The sequence below is a fragment of the Myxocyprinus asiaticus genome, chromosome 44 (genome assembly GCF_019703515.2).
Source record: "Myxocyprinus asiaticus isolate MX2 ecotype Aquarium Trade chromosome 44, UBuf_Myxa_2, whole genome shotgun sequence".
NCBI classification, from domain to species: domain Eukaryota; kingdom Metazoa; phylum Chordata; class Actinopteri; order Cypriniformes; family Catostomidae; genus Myxocyprinus; species Myxocyprinus asiaticus.
In genome coordinates this window covers 25,033,326-25,054,864 of record NC_059387.1, presented here as the reverse complement: position 1 = coordinate 25,054,864, position 21,539 = coordinate 25,033,326, and the positions used below count along the sequence as shown (strand labels likewise).

The 21,539-nt window shown below is 39.4% G+C and overlaps 3 protein-coding genes across 5 annotated transcripts in view; 1 reads left to right on the top strand and 2 right to left on the bottom strand.

The window, feature by feature from the left end:
- Nucleotides 1-7,453, top strand: part of LOC127434400 (connector enhancer of kinase suppressor of ras 2-like) — a 129,427-nt gene extending 121,974 nt beyond the window's left edge. Inside the window, exon 21 of the mRNA XM_051687122.1 lies at nucleotides 7,387-7,453. Within this exon, the coding sequence (XP_051543082.1) occupies nucleotides 7,387-7,413 (27 nt within the window). The 3' untranslated portion in view covers nucleotides 7,414-7,453. The remainder of the gene's footprint in view (nucleotides 1-7,386) is intronic.
- LOC127434402 (kelch-like protein 34) lies at nucleotides 1,683-3,816 on the bottom strand. The gene has a single exon (XM_051687124.1). It carries the CDS (start codon nucleotides 3,639-3,641, stop codon nucleotides 1,878-1,880), a length of 1,764 nt encoding a protein of 587 aa, XP_051543084.1. The 5' UTR covers nucleotides 3,642-3,816; the 3' UTR covers nucleotides 1,683-1,877.
- Nucleotides 7,454-9,656: 2,203 nt separating the features above from the next.
- LOC127434404 (small muscular protein-like) lies at nucleotides 9,657-21,539 on the bottom strand. Of its 3 annotated transcripts, XM_051687129.1 has the most exons (6): nucleotides 21,435-21,539; nucleotides 21,280-21,316; nucleotides 16,276-16,340; nucleotides 12,750-12,836; nucleotides 12,106-12,240; nucleotides 9,657-10,571 (listed from the first exon to the last, which is right to left on the bottom strand). In XM_051687129.1, exons 3-5 carry the CDS (start codon nucleotides 16,312-16,314, stop codon nucleotides 12,115-12,117), a joined length of 252 nt encoding a protein of 83 aa, XP_051543089.1. In that variant the 5' UTR covers nucleotides 16,315-16,340; nucleotides 21,280-21,316; nucleotides 21,435-21,539; the 3' UTR covers nucleotides 9,657-10,571; nucleotides 12,106-12,114. The 3 variants fall into 3 exon arrangements, with proteins under 3 accessions (XP_051543089.1, XP_051543088.1, XP_051543087.1); XM_051687128.1 differs by lacking the exon at nucleotides 21,280-21,316 and having other exon boundaries at nucleotides 21,435-21,537; XM_051687127.1 differs by lacking the exons at nucleotides 21,280-21,316; nucleotides 21,435-21,539 and adding an exon at nucleotides 20,333-20,470.

The window sequence follows — 21,539 nt, the reverse complement described above, 5'->3', positions numbered from 1 at the left end:
TTTATATTGGAATAATGTTTACTGTTTCACTTACTATTAATATATATATATATATATATATATATATATATATATATATATATATATATATATATATATATATATATATAGCAGGCAGCACACAGTGTATGATGCACAGTATCCAGTTAGTAAACCTCCATTCTGAATTTTTTTCTTTCTTTCAACCTACCTCATAAACTCCAATAAGCTCATCTCTCTCATTTGCCTTAATTACCACACCTTTGTCTGTTCAGTCCCTTGAGTATCTCATCTACCACTTTTAACATTTATCATTAATCACTAAACTTATTCTGGCTCATTTCAACAAATAGAGAATAAATATTTTTTTAAAAAGCAACGAAAACTTATGCTTACTCAGATCTTTATTCATGTGTTTACTTTTTGCTGTTGAATTGCAATGATTTGCTTTTATAATTTGTCATTATAAAATATTCATTGTACAGACTCACTGATGTTGCTTTTAAATAACCCAACACAGAAATAGTTACTACTACTAATGTGAGTTTGTTTCTAAGCATTTCTGTTTTACAAGCTGTCTACTCTACTATTGTATTTCACCTCAAATGTTTTTTTAGTTTTTTTTTTAATCACACAGTATTATCTGTGGAACTCTAAGACCTCATTTTTGACTTCCATGCAGGGCAGGACTCTTTAGCTGTCTGATTTAAATGCGTCTATGTGGTTTTGTTTAGCAAAATGCCCTCCTTTGGCTCGTCTGCATCCCACACACACTCAGTGGTCTACTTGTCCTTTCTCATTTGACTTTCCATTTACCCTTCAGAATTAACTCTTGTCTTATTTGGGTTTTTATCTCAGCATCTGTGAGTGCACCCTCCTTAAATTTCACTGCTGTCTTTGACTAAACACAGTCTGTCTACGACTTTCATGGCAGCTGTCCCTAATCACAACACATTATGACTATCACCTTTGATCTTTATCAAATTATCAACTCTTTTCCAAACTGGACTACAAACAATATACTATACATCTAATGTTTTCCACTATCTTTGTCTGGATTTTCTTTTCTTTTGTATTCTCTTGTTGTACGGTCTGTTCTTTGTGAGTTATCAGATTGTTCAGCGGCCATATATTTCATCTTTAGTTCTGTCCTGTGCTTTAGGGTCCATGCAGGAACTTTCTGCCATTTTTCAGTTCCAACGTCATTATGACAAGTCATCTGTCAATGTCAAAGCTTTCACTACCTATTCATAGTGACCCACTTTCAGGAGCTCCTTACTGCTTGCTGTAAAGCATTCTTGAGGGCATTTTGCCCCCACCACATTGCAGAAAAACAAACAAAAAAAAAAACATTCTTAATCAGTATTTTCATGTTTTACAACAAAATATCTAAACACCGTTAATCTAGAGAAAAATTACTAGAAGCTATATTGTGTAGTATAATAAGACTTGTATGTAAATTATAAGAGAATATATGTATTGAATTAAGTTTATTTTTAAAGCAAAAACCTTACTAAATTTAGATTAAATGTATGCTTAAAAACAATTTGCCAATGTGGTAGGCAAGATAATATTAATTCAAAATATATTCTCTAAAAACAAGTCATAAAATCTTATGCAATTTTACATCTCAACTAAATGCTTCTTGTTTTAAGTATGCTTCGATACTTTTTACTAGAAAACAAGAAAATAATTACTGATTAACAGAAATTGTTTTTTTTTTTTTTTTTGCTGTGCAAAGTCTATCTGGAAATCCTGTTGTCCATACCACTTCACTTTACAATCCAGAGTGCCCTGATGCAAAGATCCCTCTTGTCCTGGGACTATTTCTCTTTCAGCAAGGATTGACAGCCATTTATTTGTCTGTGTGTATGTGGGGTGGTGTTTGTATGGGGCATTTATGTCTCCGGAGGGTCTTGAATAGTCATTATGGCACACTGAGTTCCACACAAGGGCCCTGGTAGTTTACACACTTCCCTCCAGGCATCGTATTCAGTGTCATACTCCAGCACATTAGTGGTGCACACTTCCTGTCCTTCTTGCCATTTCCTGCCTCCAAACACAAGCACACGTCTGCCCCCTGTTGCCATTAAACCATAACAGAAACGATCATTCAGTAGGGGCTTTAGATGGGTCCACAGGTCTTGCTCAGGATTGTAGTATTCAATGTCACAGAATGGCTCATACATTCCCAAAAAGGCATAAATTCTGCCCCTCACTGTCGCCATCTGGTGGCCAAATCTGGCAATGGACATGCTTGCGCGTCTCTGCCAGGCGTCACCCTCAAAGGCATGCAGAAACAGCACATCTTTACTGCTGTCTGGGCTGTTGCCATAGATGCCTCCAGAGATGTAGATTCCTGTTCCTTCAGTGGCACAGGCTTGCCCATGGACTGGATGTGGCAGGGACACGCCACTGCGCCAGCACCCTGCATTCATAGTGTATTTCTCCACAGATGACAAAGCAGGCTCACCCCTCTGGCCTCGCCCACCTATGGCAAAAATAACACCTTCTACCACACAGCAGGTAAACTGTGCCCTCTTCTGCAAGAGTGGTTCCATCTCCTCCCACTGGTCAAACCGTGGGTCATAGCGCCACACTTGGTCAGTGACTGTCATCACAGCTGACTTCTCACTCTCCTCATCCACCTTTACCACCTCACCACCCAGCACAAATAGGAAGTGGCCCACCACACATACTCCCTGGTGTTGGAGCTTAGTTGGTAAGGTAGTGGAAAGTGGGCGGAACTTCCTGGTGCGTGGTTCGTAGGCCAAGATCTGATTCTGAGGTCGGTCTGCCTCTGGTCCTCCCCCCACCAGCAGGATTTTGCTGTTTGTGGTCCTTAGGCTGGTGTGGACACTTTGTAGTAGAGGTTGGAGAGGACCCTGAAGGTGGTAGTTAAGGGCTTTGTGTACTACGCTGTGGATGAAGGGTGTGCATAGGGCAGGTTCGATTGCACTAAGTCGAGACAGCTCGTCAGGGGGAACCAAACTGTATCGGATACGACAAAGCAATGCATTGCTTTGCAGGGCAGACTGAGGGTTGTACTCCAGCCAATCCAAAGCTAGCTGTAGAAGAGCCATCTCCTTTACTCCTGGCATTTCCTCGGCTGCAAGCACCTCTTGCAGAGAATCAAGGTTTAACTCCAATAGCTCGGCTTTGTATTGCTCGGCTACAAGTATTCTGCACATGCTCCTGGCAATGAAAGAATTGCTGACAGTGAATGCCTTGGAAAGGCCATAGTGAGCTGCTATGTTAGCAAAGAAGCAGCAGTTGTCAAGAGCGATGCTTTCGGAGATGTACTCAATGCAAAGATCCACAGCAGGGGTGACTTGCAGATAGCAGGCAGCCTGAAGCGTAACCTCCAGGGTGGAAGGTGATAGTGCGATCCATGACGTATATATAAAGTCAAGTATCTGCTCCAGGCCTTTTGAAGACAGGGCTGGCAAGCTGATAGTGTGGGCTCCAGACTCCAGAGTGTAGTCCTGGAACATAGACCAGAAGTAGTCGCTGGAACAGGCTAGCAAAGTGCGATGAGCAGGGAACTTCACGCCTTCTGCCTCTAAAACGACATCACACATTCGACCCTCCAGACGCAAAGTCTGGTACCAAGACAGAACGCCATCCGCATGACTGTTGCTGAGCATCAGGAAATAATTCATCACTAAGAGAGGAAGGGAGAGGGTGCAGGAAAGCAGGGATCAGAAGAAAAAGTAATAGAACATTAGAGGAAAGGAAGGAAGAGAATGAGGGAGAGGTGGCTAGAAAAAAGGCTTGGTCCTCTTGCAGAGTCAAGTTTTAAATTTAAAAAAGAGAGCTAAAGAGAAAAACAGTTGAGACGTGGTCCATGTCTTTTGCAAGAAACATATGCGTAAACTTGGGAGAGAAAAGGGGAGGGTCAACCATTGCTCCAACACCCAGTGGACAGCCCACAAACCATTTGGCAATACAAACAACCCATCTGTTTTCAACAAGATAGCCATGTGGGCAAGGGCGGGCATGACATTATGGTACCGGGGATTATAAACAACCTTGGGGGGGTGGGGGGTCAGGCCGGGGCTTTATTATGACCAGCAGATCTGAAGTCATCACTTGATAAATAGAGGAGTTAATCAGCACTAAGGACTTCTGTCTGTTGCCACCAGAAGCCGTATCTCCACACACATCATTAAGATGACAGGAATAGAAACTTGAGGTTGATCACACAAAGAGTCAGGACAGAGAAGAGAAAGAGAGAGGATTGACAGAGTGAACAAAGGCAGCCCAGAGGAAGACAAGAACATATGGAGATTCAAACAACAGCCAGAAAGAGGCAAGGAAATAAAGTTTGTATACATTCAGACAGAAATGTACAAGTGTGACTAAAAGGAGAGAAAGAGACCACATTTGATGGGCTTGTTTATGTTGGATATATTACCAATGAGTGAGTTAGATTTATAGAGCTGCATTTGTGTGTAAGTACGATCCACAGCAAAAAGGACACATTCCAACCTCGTGAATACCATACCCATCATCCCCGCTGAATAGCTGCTGGCTCAGAGCTGGGACAGGGCAGCACCAGGCTGGAATGCAGAGGGGGTATTAAGTACAGGAGCAAGGGGTAATTGTGATAGAGCTTCTGGTTACATATTGACACCCTTTTCTACTGATCACACTCTTTCCAGTTGTTTCTCCACTGCCTAGAGCATTTGCAATACAACACATTTACAAGCTTATTTGTAACTCGAGTCACCTGTGAATTCACTAGCACTCTGCAAGGAATGTAAGGAAGAGTGTTAAGAGCTGCGCTACTTGCCGCAAGGAAATCATTTACATTTTATACATTTTGCCAATTTCTGCCAATCTTGCAACACCTTTTAGTTTTGGTCTTTTATAGACCTCTTCATCCCTACCTAGCTACTGCATTAACAGATCCATTTAAATGCACACTATAATGGTCTAAATGAGAAGCACTAATTATGTTACACTTTATATTTTGTCAAAAAACCCCAACACCTATATGAAATCTTTGCATAAAAGATTAACTCTGTATTGAACATTTTACACTTGTTTGGTTTATTAGTAATTTAATTTTTTTTTTCTTTGCGCCCAGGCACTGTCCAAGTGTTTGTTTGTGTTCTCTGATGTCACAGTTTTGACCCTTTGGTCCAGAATGCTGTCAGACCTTAGAGGCATTCTAAATATAACACTGTCTGTTCTTTCTGTTTGGGATTTTGGTGGCCCTGGTGGTTATGGTGAACTATTTTGATGTTTTCTGGTGAGCATGTGGCTCTAGAGGAGAAAATATATTTTAATTAATGCAAATACAATATAAATATATACAAATTGAAATGCATGATGGCAGAAACTGGTGTAAAGGTGTGAAGGCATTGAAAGAAGACAGTGTTAAGGAATGGGCTGAAGTTTAAGTGTGCTGAGCCTGTTGGTGAGAAGTGTTAGAACTTTCGGCTTTCTCTGTATTGCATTATGGGTAAGAGGGGAATTATGAAGGCTTTGTTGATTAGCTGGCCAGCTGCTCTCCTTCCCTGTATTCCAGCACTCCCACCAGATGCTTAATCCTGATAAAATTCCATTCCAGTTCCACAGGATTGTCAGGTCCTGTTCTACCATTGTCTTCACTCTCTTTTTTAATGTTTGGTGCACTCTGATTCCCCAAAATCTCTACTGAAAAGAACAGCTTAGGCTAGCATGTATTTCTATTTTGGTGCTGGTCTAATTTGGTGACTAGAAAAACAAAGCTGGTAACCCTGATCAACCAACATAGTGTTTCGTTTTTATTTATTTATTTATTATTATTATTATTATTATTATTATTATTATTTTTATTTTTATTTTTTTTCCTTCTTTTTTTTTCCTGCAACATATACACAAGGAAGTAACAAAGCTGGTGACCCTGGTCAACCCATATAGTGTTTCTTTTATGGCAGGTTGACTTAGGAAGTCTTGTTGGATAACCAAGTAAAGAAGTCTCCTGGGAACTCCAGCACATCAGCATCCTGTGCTGGAGACCAGCATTATGCTGTGCTTTTCTGCAGGGAATTCAATCATTTCTGAACTCCTAATAGAGTATTTTTACATGCACTCATTTTCATCAGTCTGATTGAATTCAATCTGATTGCAGAACTGTTCGTTTATACCCTAAACTTTGCAATCCAATACAAATATGCATTTACATGTGTCTTACCTGTATTCAGAACAAAATTTTGGCACATACGAAGAGCATCAGTCATCGCTTTTTAAAGAGATGGATAAAGCCACCGTGAACATTGCAGCAAAGTCGGTAATTGCCATTTTTTCTTTGTTGAAAAATATGCCAGAAAACTCTTCTCATGTTACTCGCTTTACTCTGCAAATTAAGAGAATTCAAAGCATGACGCAACGTTCTTTTTTGCATTTAAATTATGTCATGAAAGAACATATGTGCCGAACATACAGTGCGAACCCCCATACCCTTAATAAAGTGCGTTGCCATTGCTTTGTATAAATAAGGTTTCTGTGGCAAGTATTGTGTAATTTCCAATCAATTTTGAATTCTTAAAAGCACTATCCACTGCGCAAGTGTGCAAAGTATTTTTGAATCCGATTGAGAAAGTAGTCTAAGGTTTAAAGGTTTACATGGCTTACATTCATCTATTTAACAGATTATTTAATATCTACACAGTCACTTTCAATTGGATAGAAATTTTGTTTGGATCAAGCTCAATTGGATTACCATTTAAGTGTTTACATGAAGGCTTTTCATTCATCTATCAATCTGACATTCTTTCTTAAACTTTCAGACAGGGCTTTATCACGCCAAAATCAAAGTTTGTCTTAATGACCATTGCCTATCTAGTTTAGAAATGCTGTTGCAGCATCATCTTGACAGTCAGAACAGACTACACCTTAAGGGCTAAAGCATTTACACTTTTTCACTGTTTGTTTGATGTTTTATTGACTAATGGTCCCCCATTACATATTTGCTATATCTAGGACCAGTCAAAAGTTTGGATACACCTACTCATTGTCAGGAATGTATGTGTTTTTGTTCCATGCCATGTTTGTTCCTGTCATGTGATCTTGTCATGTGGTCCCCTGGTCATGTGATTTCATGTTTTCCCTCCATGTTCATGTGTTTTGTTTTCATTGGTTTATTGTCTAGTTATCTTGTTATCAGTTCTGTCTTTTCATTGGTTAACTTGTTTGTCTTGTTACCCTTGTCCATGTATTTAAGCCTTATGTTTGCCTTTGTCCATTGTCAGGTATTGTGAATGTAACTTTGTTGGTATAACTTCGTTTCAAGTCAAGTCAAGTCCAGTCCATGTTAATGTTTTGTTCACGTTTGGATTTACTGTTTTTGGATTTCACATTTGTATTAAATTGCACTTGGTTTCCTCACTCCATCGTCATCGTCTTTGTCATTGCCAGCGCCAGCCACCGTTACAGAATACCTGACCGACCTAAATGAACCCAGCAATCCAGATTCTTCGACTTCACCAGGGGAGTCGATCCATGGAAAATTATGTGGAGGACTTCTGTGCTCTGGCCTGCCGGGTGGACTTTAATGAGGTCGCCCTCAAGGACATTTTCCGGATGGGATTGATTGAGCCGATCTCCTCCTTGATGCCTGGCGTTCGCAGTCCCCTCAATCTGGCTCCGTATATCGACCTTGCCCTTCAGATTATTGGTTCTACATTCACTGTGGGGGAGGCGGATGCTGAGCCGGAGTCCCACGTCATGGTCGACGAGCCAGCGTCCCTTGTCATGGCCGACGAGCCAGCGTCCCACATCATGGCCGACGAGCCAGCGTCCCACGTCATGGCCGATGAGCCAGCGTCCCACGTCATGGCCGACGAGGCAGCATCCCACATCAGGGCTGCCGAGCCAGCATCCCATGTCAGGGCTACTGAGCCAGCGTCCCACGTCATGGCCGTCGAGCCAGCGTCCCACGTCAGGGCCACCGAGCCAGAGTTCCTCGTCATGGTCGCTGAGCTAGCGCCATCTTTTGCCCCGGATCCTGAGCCTGCTCCATGCCATGTCACAGCCATGCCTCAGCCTGCTCCATGCCATGTCACAGCCACACCTCAGCCTGTTTCATGCCATTTCACAGCCATGCCTGAGTCTGCTCCATGCCACGTCACAGCCACGCTTCAGTCTGCTCCATGCAAGGTCTCAGGCTCATCTCTGGCCAACGATCCAGCATTGCAGGCCTCATTCGTTCCAGAGCCATCTCTCACTGGGCTATTTGAGCTGGAATTGGTTCCCGCCCTTGTGCCCACCCTTAGTTCTCCTGATCAGACAAGGGGAACTTTCGACCCTCCGACCTTGCCTGGACCTTCCAAGCCCTGGACTCCGCCTTGGCCTGTCGATCTCTCGACATCACCTCGGCTCTACGTTCCCTCAGCTCCACTGTGGTCCTTCAGCCTGTCGGCTTTACCGGGGTCCCTCATCCCTCCAGCTCCTCCTTGGCCTGTCAGTCACCTGGTTCCGCCTTGGCTGATCCTTCAGCTCCACCGGGGACCTCCATCCCTATGGCTCCACCTTGGTCCTCAGCCCCACTGGCTCCGCCTCAGTCTTCCTATCCCCCAGCTCCGCCTTGCTCCACCGAGCCTCCGGTGCCGCCTTGGTCCTCCTTGCCTCTGGCTCCACCCTGGCCCTTCAAGTCGTCGGCTACTCTCCGGGTACCAAGTTCCCTGGTGTCGCCCTTCAAGTCTCTCACGGCTCTGCCTAACATGGCTCCGCCCCTCAAGTCTCTGCCCCTCGAGTCTCTCATGGCTCCACCTTCAACTGGTGTTGCCCTGATCCCATGCTCCATGCCCTGTCTCACCAGGCCACACCCCACAACTTGTTTCACCATGTTTCCATGTCCTGCCATGTAATCACGCCAAGTCACCACGGCCCCCCACCCCCAACCTCCCAGCTCCCTCTTGAACTATGTGTTTTTGTTTTGGGGCATAGGGAGCTGCTCCTAGAGGGGGGGTATATCAGGATTGTATATATTTTTGTTCCATGCCATGTTTGTTCCTGTCATGTGATCTTGTCATGTGGTCCCCTGGTCATGTGATTTCATGTTTTCCCTCCATGTTCATGTGTTTTGTTTTCATTGGTTTATTGTCTAGTTATCTTGTTATCAGTTCTGTCTTTTCATTGGTTAACTTGTTTGTCTTGTTACCCTTGTCCATGTATTTAAGCCTTATGTTTGCCATTGTCCACTGTCAGGTATTGTGAATGGAACGTTGTTGGTGTAACCTTGTTTCAAGTCAAGTCAAGTCCATGTTAATGTTTTGTTCACATTTGGATTTACTGTTTTTGGATTTCACGTTTGTATTAAATTGCACTTGTGTTCTTCACTCCATCGTCTTCATCTTTGTCATTGCCAGCACCAGCCACCGTTACACTCATTCTTTATTATTAATATTTTGTAAATTTTAGAGTAATAGTGAAGTCATCAAATCTATGAAACACAAATTAAATTATGGAAGTATGCAGCCACTACAAAATGCACAAACAAAAATCAAATAATATATTTTAGCTTCTTCAAAGTAGCCACCCTTTGCCTAGATTACAGCTCTGCACACTCTTGGCACTCTTTTAACCAACTTTATAAGGTTCCTCCATTGATGCTCTTCCAACAGGCTTGTGTCCTGTCCTTTGACTGGTACTATAACTGTAGCTTGCAATGCAGAATGACTCTGATCTAAGGATGAATACATGTTCTTTAATAAGGACACTTTCACTCCAATTACAGGACACCTTCAACTGCTAGGGAGTTATATAAACAGTATAGACACAAGCAATGTAATTTACAAGGGAAGAAAAGAGGAGTTTAACACTGTTAATCTGCTTCTAGTTTATGTACATAACAAACTGATGGTGCACCATTTGAAATCCAGTTCTATTTGTTCGAGGATAACAAGTGCTGGCTTCATCCTCCTACGGGCTTGCTCCTGGAGAGAACGCTAAATCGAGTTTTATTATGCAACAGCCTACTCATATACTGCAACCCACAAGAACAAAGCCGAAGATAGAGACAGAGAGGGAATGGCAAAAGGTGAAAAAATTTGTTGATTTAAAAGAAAACTTATAAGAAAATAGATTTTTTAGTGTCACATTTGTTCAAGATAAATGTTTCAAGACATTTTTATGGAGCATGGATGAATTATACCATTATATTATTGTTCCATTCAGTGTCAGCAGTCTTATAAATTGACTATAATTCAAGATAAACAGCACTGTACATGACAGTATAACTGACTCTATACATGATAGTAGAATACAGATTTACTATAGCCTACTATATACACAGTAAATTTAAAAAGACAAAATAGCATACAGGGAGGTTTAAACAGAGAAGGCCAATTTTAGACAGACATAAAACCCTGGTTTAGAGCCAGAGCTTCTAACTGGTGAATTATCATCAGTCTTTTTTCTGCTGAAATCCACCCCCTTATGCATTCTTAGGTCAGTGGTAAGTTGTGTCGTCATTAAGGCTTATTATTGATTCCATTGCGATCGAAGCTCAGGGAGTTTATGGTAAATGCTTGAATCTGAATGAATTGAGAGCATAACCAATGCCTTGGACACAAAGGGAAGTGGACTGGGGGCGGAGTCACCTGTAAAAATGAGAAACATTAGCTTAATGAGTTCAAGAGCATGCAAAAAACATGCTTACATCAACATATGTTCTCAAGGTAGTATGCTTGGCAATTCCTACACTGTCAAACTATCCCTTGAAATGCGATACTCTGATACCTGCAGATCACATTTGCTTCAGCTTGAAAATCAGAAGGTTGCTTTTTAAGTATGTTAACTACTAGGCTTGTATTTAAGCTTTATGATTTAGCCAGGGTAATCCAAACGTTAGCCTATAGACCTAACCAAAAGCATCTTGCCTATTAAAACATGCCCTCTGAAATTTTTTGAGCCAAGTTTAAATGCAACTTGCAAAAAAAATTATTTGTATCTTTTATAAATTTGAACCCTAGTCCCCTGCATTCTCAATAAAATGTATATCTGGACTAAATTATCTTGCATTATATTCTAATCAATTGCTTGTGTTTTTCTTTTCCTGTGGTCATGTTTTAACACGCCAAGTAAGCCAGGACTGTTTCTGGTGCACCTTAATAAAAAAAAGGTGCATGAAAACTCTGGCCTGAACACACACACATATACACACATATTCTTTCAGCTTCTGTCTCTTTCTGACACATACACGCTCACATGTATGTTACAGATGGATGGAGTGGGTTGGTGTGTTTTTTTTAAATTTTTTTTATATATAATAGGGAGTCATGCTGAGGTCGTCACATAACAAAAGGACTTTCACTGCCGCACTGATCGGCAAGCTATCTGTGGGTTATTAATAGAGCCTGATTCACCCTCAAACCCCTTTATACATTCACAGACACCAACTCACATGCTCTACCACTGACATATGCACACTCATAAACGTGCAAATTACTTTGTTATAGCTACTGACACCAAGTGGTCATCTGTGAAGACTGCCTTTAATGTGATGTAATGATAAATCCATTTTTTATTTATTCCTGCTTTTATTCTTTATTGTGTGTGTGCGCGCGTGTGTGCGTGCTTAAAGGAATTTTCCAGATTCAATGCAAGTTAAGCTGGAAGTGAATGTGGCCAATTTTTGGAGGGTTAAAAGGCAGAAAAGTGAAGCTTATAATTTTATAAAAGCAATTAAATTAATTCTGTTTAAACTTGTGCATTATTTGAGCTGTAAAGTTGTTCAAATCTTAATTTTTACAGTCACTTTAGGGTTTAAGGGTTTGTTGACACTACACCGTCATGGCAACGAAGTTGTAAAATTGGCTATAACTTTACACAGAAAATGTTAGTTATCACACTAAAATCATGCGAACACACATATTGTTTATGTCTTGTGTCTAAACTTTTGACGTTCAAAAATTGGCCCCATTCACTTTCATTGTAAGTGCCTTACTGTAATCCAGATTTGTGCTTTTTTCTTTTTCTTTTTTTTTAAAATTTATTTTTGTGGTAATTATGACACAAATGCTGTCGATTGAGCTTAACTTGTATTGAACCCGGAATACTCCTTTAAGAGTGAGATAAGCCTTGGTAAAAAGAACAAAATGGGTGTGTTTGTGTAGATTTCATTGTCAGATTTACCTGTGATGTTTAGTCTTTGGTGACCCATCTGAGCTCACTCTTTACGTTTTGGATCTCAGAGAGGTTGACGGCAGGGCCCGGTAGTTTCACAGCACCAGGCAGGGGCTTTTTTTCGTCTGGAGTAACTGGGGATGCCTATTTAACAAAACATTAAATAAATATTAATTAATTGCTGCAAAGTTTTACTTACTAAAAATTATTAATTCATTGTTATTGTGTGGGTGCTGAAGTGGGGGGGGGGGGGGGGGGGGGTCACCAAGGGCGCCATACAAGCTAGAATTGCCACTGCTCTGGGTGAATCTCACGAAAATTGTCAAGAACATGTTTGGGTAATACTTCACCCCAAAATCAAAAGAAATGTACTTTTATTTCAATTAATGAAGACCATTAATATGTTTTGTATTGTGATATTATTTTCATGACCATTAAGAACATCTACCCCATATTATGAAAAAAAACTCTATTATGCTATACAGTAATATATATAATAGTTATACAGTATGTATATATATATTCTCTTCCAGAGCTAGCAAAAGACAATGTTTTTATGAATGTATGATGTACAGTTTTAAATAGTATTTGTGTGTGTGTGTGTGTGTGTGTGTGTGTGTGTGTGTGGATATGTTCTTTTAGCACAATCTAACCTCCTCTGTTTCTACTGTATCCTCTCTCCTCTTCGCAGGAAGTCCTGCCCCAGGACGCAGAGCCCCCATTGGAATATTGAGGTTGGCCTTTGAGACAGACAAGAAAAAGTGCCAATGAGACGCTGCCATGGCTGCCACACCCTCACAGACGTTCCTGATCTGCTCTTGTAACCATGCCAATAATCTTATCTCCACAGTAACAAAGTCTAGCTCACGTAATGTGCAGTGGCCGAGTGTAGTTGTTGAAGCCTTTCCACAAAACCTGCTGGACGTGTCTTCCTGCTAGAGTTTGTATTTCATAAAGAGCAAAGTGCCTGTTTGGAAACGAACTTCAGGCAACACAGATAAAACAATGAGATGACAGAGATCTCTCTGTGTTTGCCTAAGACCCGAAAGGAACAGCCTGTCTCTTTTAGCCTGGTCAGTATTAGGTGGCGTTTATATGCAGCATGTATTATGAAAACAATGCGTCCGAATGTGAAAATGTAAATGTGTTTTACACAAGGAAGCTAAAAGTGAAAGTAGCTGGATATTCACCACATCTCCTCCTTTATATTTTTATCACCGCTCCTTTTTTATCCTGTTTGTTTCAACCATCGCATCTGTTAATGGGTGAATCTCACAAAAACATGTCCAGGTCACATTTCACCCCAAAATCAAAAGAAATTATATTTTTGGCATATTTAAGTAATATTGTCACTTGTGATTTTAATTATTGGTATAGTAATTTTTTACTGTATTACAGTAATACAATTACTGCACAGTTATTATTATTATTTTTTATTTGTACCAGTGAAAATCAGCAGTAAAACAAATGTACATTTGATATATATGAACTAGTCTACAGTATGTATACCCACAATAATGTTTAAATACTAGGGCTGTCAATTGATTAAAAATTTTAATGACTGATGTCCTGATTATTAGAATTGCAATTAATGGCATATCAATATTTGCTGAGATGTATATATATATATATATATATATATATATATATATACATACATACATATGCGGACAGTTCTTCCATCAACGTGCGCTGCCCCAGCGGCTTTCACTGTTGCGCTCTGTCTATGTGTATATATCTGCATGGAACATCCTTTCTTGCAATGAAAATGATATCATAATTCAAAAATAAGTATGGTCCTGAAATAGGCTTTATTTTATTTAAAGGAATGTTCCAGGATCAATACTTTAAGCTCAACCAACAGCATTTGTGGCATAATGTTGATTACCACAAAAATGTATTTTGAGTCTGTAAAGTTCAAGGATGGGCAAGGAGGAGGCGGGAATCGGCTGAACAGTCAACATAAAGGTTTAATAATATAAATGAACTTAAACAACATAAAACATAAACGAACAGACACACATGCAGCGCGGCCACGTGCGTTTCTCTCTCTCTCTCTCGAACTGCCGCTCGTCTTTATCCCCCTCCCGGCTGATTAGTCCGATTCAGGGCCGGCTGTGTATCCTCACAGCCCGGCCCCGCCCTCATCCTCGTCACACTCTATCGCCCGACTCAGGCCGGGGAAACCCCCGGCATGACGCACTCCCCTCCCCTCTCTTCCTGGAGGGAGGGCGTAGACAACATATAGGTTTAATGAAATAAATGAACTTAAACAACATAAAACATAAACGAACAGACACACATGCAGCGCAGCCGCGTGCATCTCTCTCTCTCTCTCTCTCGAACTGGCGCCTCCGGCTTGTCTTTATCCCCCTCCTGGCTGTGCCCTCACGACCCAGCCCCGCCCTCCTCCTCATCACAGAGTCTTTCCTCCTTTTCTTTAAAAAAAAAAGCAAAAATTGAGGTTGCAGTGATGCACTTACAATGGAAGTGAATGGGGGCCAATTTTTGAATGTTAAAATACTCATTATTTCAAAAGTATAGCCACAAGACATAAAAGATATGCATGTAAACATGATTTAATGTGACAAATTCACTTACAAACCTTTTCTGTGTAAAGTTATTGACAGTTTTACAACTTTGTTACCATGACGATGTAATGTCAACAAACCCTAAAATGACTGTCAAATGACAATATAAACAACTTTACAGCTCAAATAATACATGAGTTTTAATGGAAGAATTAATGCAAGTTCTTTTATAAAATTATAAGCTTCACATGTCTGTTTTCCAAAAATGTTCCTAAAATTTACCACATTCACTTCCATTGTAAGTGCCTCACTGTAACCTCGATTTTTGCTTTTTTAAATGAAAAGGAATGAGTTGAAATACATTTTTGTGGTAATCAACATTATGCCACAAATGCTGTCGATTGAGCATAGCTTGTATTGAACCCGGAACATTCCTTTAAGCAAAACACAATTTCTAATTTCTTTGTTTTGGGTCAAAATATAACCTGGAAATTTCTTGACATGCTTTGTAAGATTTACTCCATGTAGAACCATAAACACCTTTTTTTCTCTCCTATTATGCATCTTTTTTATACCTTGTTGTTTTGCTGTTTTGACCACAAAAGTTCAAATAGTCTTACTTAACTTTACACTTTTATCATTCAGTGTTGCAATCAGAGCATGTGAGATGCCTCGAACAATCGCAAACTCTTAAAGATTTGGCTCTGGGCAGATTTGCATGTACTTCAAGGTCCACTACATCAAATCCTTGAGTTCACCACTCCTTTTCTCTTCCACCTGTGTTTTTTCCTCTCTGTAAAAGCTGCTGATTGTTGGCTGCTGTCCTAAGCTGCACAGTAGTGACCTTTGCATGCATGGCCAGTCCTTCTCTCTTTGTGTGCTCTATGATGGATAATATCTTGGATCTTGGGTGTATGTTTGGGCTTTTTATTTGTACATGGAGAGTTTTTATGGAAAGATAAAGGTGTCTATTTTTGGCTGAAGTGTTCAGTGTTTGTAAATTGTTCTCTACACCATGTTTCTGCACTGTGGTGAAGTGTTATAAACATATCTTTCTATCTTTTACCTATTTCTTTTCAGTCTATGTTATAATCTCTTCTCCCAGGCAGATATGGAATACGATAGATAGTTGGCGATACGGAAACAGTTTTAGGGACTATAATTAAAGCGTACAAGTCTATTTTTATATACATTGTTTCAGTTTGGATAAGAAATGTTTCCTGCAGAGATGAGCAAAGCTGGAAATGGATTACAAATACATCAACAACATTACGTATTTCATGTACTTGTCAATGGCCTTGCTGTGAGTTGTGGCACACTACTGTAATGCCTTGCGCATTCAAATGTGTTTTTACAGTTATAACTCAATGTTTAAAATAGGGAACTGGCTTTTCAGAATAAATTATTTAATGTTGGCATGTCTGGGTGTGTTTTTAATGAGAAAACCATAACAAGGTACCCAAATGCACATAAAATCAACATAATTCGCACACTCTATTGAAATATACTGTGCACTTTTTCCTTTACATACAGTATCTAAGAAAATACATACATATATATATATATATATATATATATATATATATATATATATATATATATATATATATATATATATATACACACACACCAATGTTATTATACTCACCTGCAGGGCTTTTACATTGGTCGACGGCTGTTTAGACATTCTGTGCAGTTCTGCCTATGCTTCCGCTGTAGAAGAGATAGAATGCATTGATCAGATGGGCAGAGTGACCCAGTGTGGGTGTGAATACATGTATTTTGTGTGTGAATATGTGTACGTATGTTACAGAGAGGAAGAACAAGATAGACTGGGAAAAGTGAAGCTCCCCTGCGGCTTTCAGGTACCCGTGGATAGTCTTTCAGTTGCTTAGTGACTCCTGCAGCGAGGAGTGGGTAGAAGTGGTTACCCCTGAATCATTTATGTTAACAGGGAACGAAAGGGCAGGACACACTATCCCACACATTATATATAAGACACGGTGGAATATGTATACACTGATATTGCAACTTAATCTCTCCATAGTTTCTCATTCTGCAAGTTCAGCAGTTTATTTGTAGACAGATCAGACTTTTAAAATAACATTTATTGAGTAGCTCAGATCAGATCAAATTTTATTGCTCAGTGATTGCCCTTTCAGCTCAGGAATGTTTCAAATATCAATTTTGTCTGCAATAATTTTTCTAGAACTCTTTAGGAGAAATAAAAATTGAAACAAATGAGATGTCAAATACTAAGGGTATATATAATAGCATAGCTTAGATAATTTGTCATTGATGAATTTGAACCATATTGAAATGATGCTGACTTTGATCTTGGCAAATTAGATCACAGTTTGTGACATTATTGAGATCTCCTCTGAAACTCTAGAGGAGACACATGTTAGATTGTATGGGTATTTTTCTCAGTGGCAAGAGGCAAAAAGTTCTGTTTGCTTTACATTTAATTTCATTGCAATCTAGGAGAAACATTTGAGTTATTAAGCAGATCTTATTTGTGACTTTGCTTTGAAGATAATTTTTGGGGAAACAATGCCTGAAAATGTCTGGATTTTTTTCAGGCAAATTCACATTAGTGGTCAATACACATGCATTTTTCTTAAATGATTGTCCCCCAATCCAAAATGTGGGGTTACAGCTTTGCTATTGTATGTACCAGTAGTTAATAACCCAAAGCCTAGCTCTAAAGTGCCACATTATTTTAACCCCTGATTACAGTACGTTTGGAGTTCATATAAGTTGCATAGATACTTTAACTGAGCAAACTCAGGCAGTATCACACAGTTTCAGTGTGTATTCTGATAAATAAAAAATGTATAAACCATGACTTTTCTCTTTCAAAACATGTTTTCTGTCAAATGTTTTTACATTTAAAATGTTTCTTTGTTGAACGTTACAGGGTTGAAGGGCTGTGCAAAAATGGCTACCATCGACCTTACTATCAAATATCCACAAAATGAAAAAGAAAAACCATAGAAAAAGATCCAAGAAAACAAATTTGTATACAACAGTAAAACAACTTTTTCCCATTAGAGTTTAAATATGAGTTTGACGAATGACGAGGTCAATATAAGTGTAACTAACATATTTAGCATTTTCTCAGAAAGCAATTTAGAAACAAAAAACTACACAGAAAATAAAATCATGATATTCTGCAAGCAAAATTTAGGTAGAATTCTGTTTTATTATTCTGTATGCCCCATTAAAATGTAATGGCATGCATATTGGCTCATATTCCAATGAAAACAAATCATTAACAAAGACAATTGTTTTATTTTTAAATGTGGGCACAATGTGGGTTTCCTATTAAATTATTCATGGGTGGAACTCCCTTGAAATTTACAAAGGCATTTACATATTTGGCAGTACAAACCCACAAGGAAACAAACAAATTTCACCTTCACATTTGTTAAAAAAAAGGAGCGAATGTTACATTATACTTATTTTGTGTCTCAGACAGGAAGCTGTTCACAAAAAATGTAAAATAAAGTGCCCTAATTAACACAGCTGTAGGCAGATGAGATGCGCTTTGATTATGTGTGATTGTGTGGTTGCGGGAAAGTTTCTGGCTGTAATTTGCTCAGCTATGCTGCTGAAGTAACATCCCGTTGAAAGCACCTGCGATATAAAAAGGAATTCTCCTATTTGTTACAGCCACTGTGGTAATGTATCTCGAATATTTATTTAAATTCTTTCTGATTTAAAGATAAAGTGTGTAATATCTGCACCACTACTTTCAGTAAACAGAATTGCAATAAACTATATTCAAACACATTTAGCCTACTAAATATCCCATCTTCCATTGGTTGGAAAAACAGATAGTCCCGCCCCAAACTCACACAATTGGTTGCGCAATCAACTTACAGATGACTTACTTATGGTTGTCTCTGCATATTAGGCAAAGGAGAAAGTATTTTAACCTCAAATAAGTAACACACTTCAGCTTTAAGTTCGATCTCTTCTGGTCTATCTTCTAGTCACTCTCTCTGGTTTAAATTTTCTCTCCCTTTCTTTTTATCTTACTTTGAAAAACACCTCAGCAAGGATCAAGCCAAACTCATGTTGGGATGGGTGCACAGAGAGGTTGTTCACAGCCTTAGCAACAGTAACCAAGGATGTTGTTTGCACATCAACATTGGTGCTTTAGTGCTTTAAGTGGTGTGGAGTAACTGCAGCTGAGCTAAATTTACCTTTCACAGAGAGCAGCACAAGACTATGGCAGCTGTCTGACACTCCTCTTCAGCACAAACTCCAAAATACTGTCTTCCATAAAGTCCCTCAGTGTCCAAAATGCAACCACCTCACACCATGTGCTCAATGTTCTGCTGTGTGTCAATATCATAAACCTCAATATCCAATGAAGCCAAAGACAAGGATCAAAGACTTAAAAAAAAAAATGCATTCATTTCCCACACCATATCAAACTCTAAATTTCACCACCACAAACCTAGCCAGGCACTGAAATCTCACACTAAATATCAGATTTTCAAAACCTCCCACAATTCGTTTACAGGCATAATCCATTTGCATTACATGCCCACTGTCGCTGGAACCCTCTCAGAAGTTCTAGACCTTTCCAACCAGTCTGACACGATTTTGTCTTTTATTCAAATCAATTATTTGACACCACGACGCTTGAGGTTGATATCCAAAAGCTGCCCTGTGCCAGGTGGCTCTATAAACAGATTAATGGAATTAATGGGAATAACACAATAGCATAAACAATGTTTATTCTGCAAAGCATCAAATGTTTCTACAGACTTCTATGCAATCTGATGCCCCTGCACTAAAACCACAAGATAGAAAGACAGGAAAAGTATAATTTACACGTGCATCAACACAGGTGAACAGTAGTTCTAACTAAACTTACATTTGTCTATAGTCTTTTATGTTGGCACAAATTCTACCAAAGGCCATCATCATAATTACAGAGCCATTAGTATATCAGAGTTGAGCACCCACAAAAAAAAAAAAAAAAACTTTGGTCATGAATCATACATACTATCTCATGAAATGAGTTAGAAAAGCAGGTGTACTTTTAGAGATTAAAACTTAAAGATGAAAATATAGTGACTTACTGGAAGCAGGCCAGGAAGAGTAGATCTCTAGTCTAAAAAAAGGTGAACGTTTGAACTCTTCTGTTTAAAAATGTTTTTGTTAGCCTAATTTAACCATACTGTTCTCTGACCTGATCTGGAAAAATGTACTGTAAGAAAAACGCACCTCTCTCCCCAATATCTACTGTTAAATTTAAAGAAATAGTACACTAACAATGAAAATTTTCTCCACATTTTCTCACCCCCATGTTGTTCCTAACCTGTATGACTTTTCCTTCTTCAAGATTTTCAGTAAATAACAATTTAAATTTCAGTCTGTTTCTCACACAAAGCTATCATATGATTTCAGAAGACTTGGAATATAGAGCACAAGTTGAATCAACCACTTAAATGATGCTTTAATGGTGCTATTTTGTCATTTTTTGGAGCTTGACAGCCACTTTCATTGTATGGAGAGCAGCCATTCTGCCAAAGCGTCTCTTTTGGTGTTGCACAGAAGAAAGAAGGTTATACAGGTTTGGAATGACATGAGGTGCCATTTTTGGGTGAACTATCCCTTTAACACTGTTAGAGTAACATATATACACGATCATAGATATACTCCATCTGACCACAAAAGTTGCATACCTGCTGCCGTAACAGTAAACAGCTGTTCTCCGTTGTGAGATAGACAGGACAAGTGCTGATCTCTCTCTTTCTCCTGTCTTCTGGTTCTATCTCAATTTGGACTAAAGCAAACTGAACTTTTGTGGTGCAGTACTGTCATACCCCCCCCCCCCACCCCCCACCCCTCTCTCTCTCTCTCTCTCTCTCTCTCTCTCTCTCTCTCTCTCTCTCTCTCTTTCTCTGTCTCTCACTCATATCAGGGATTTGTTTACACTATAAATAGCAGTGTGATACACAAAGGGGACCTGCTTTCTGTCCAGGCTCACAGTCCATCACTTTGCAGAGGGCCTTTTTCATATAAACGCTTCATGCACATTATAGCTTTTTTCAAACACATACATATAACAATACACTTACGCTTGCTGGTACTCAGAGCCCACATGCACAACAATGTCACCATACATACACCAATACACACCAAATACAAACATTTTAATACTGTTTCATTATTTTATAATGTAGGTCATGAACGTATGAAAATGAGCATAATCTAATTTGTGACAGTGCATTAACTTTTTGGGAGCTGACACATACAGTAACATGTCCATGAGCTTTTTTTAATCAACATAAAGAGTTTAGGTTAAAATGTATATGAATGTATAAGAGAAAGTGTGACATTGAATTCTAACAGAACAAATATGCACAATGCATAATAGTTATAAAATAAGTAGCAAATCTGGAGTGTAGAATGGAAATGTAAACTTTCCAAAAGTATTTCATGTAAACTTCCCTTCATACAAAATTCACTCAACAGCATCACTTCAATTGCCACCAAACCTGTGCAGGATGAACATTTGCATATGTGCTTACATGTGTGCTATGTGGGTATATTTAGGAGACTATAACCTAGATCAAAATGCCCTCAATATGCTTAAACGTAAGCGAGGATGCACAAACTAAAGCATTACCTGAGCAACAATCTTGAATGCGTATTCTGCGTCAGTGCTTCAAGGAGAGGATGAGAAAGATGGAAAACGAGAGTAAAGTATTATAGTGATACTCTGACCTTTCCATGACACAGGACTCACCATACCATTATCTCATGACCCCCCCAAGCCCTTACCTGCTCAGCTCCCAGCGTGAGGTCCACACCCCCTCACTGCTTTATATTCTACTATGAAGACCAGTAAAAAAAGCCCTTCCTGCTCTCTGTGAGGTCCTCTTCTGC

What these genes read in the sequence shown, in the direction of transcription:
- LOC127434402 (XM_051687124.1), bottom strand. Translation starts at nt 3,641, where the DNA reads ATGAATTATTTCCTGATGCTCAGCAACAGTCATGCGGATGGCGTTCTG.
- LOC127434404 (XM_051687129.1), bottom strand. Translation starts at nt 16,314, where the DNA reads ATGTCTAAACAGCCGTCGACCAATGTAAAAGCCCTGCAG. An exon ending in CCAATGTAAAAGCCCTGCAG is followed by an intron (nt 12,837 to 16,275) that starts GTGAGTATAATA and finishes TCTGTCTCAAAG; the next exon opens with GCCAACCTCAATATTCCAAT. An exon ending in ATACAGTAGAAACAGAGGAG is followed by an intron (nt 12,241 to 12,749) that starts GTTAGATTGTGC and finishes TTTGTTAAATAG; the next exon opens with GCATCCCCAGTTACTCCAGA.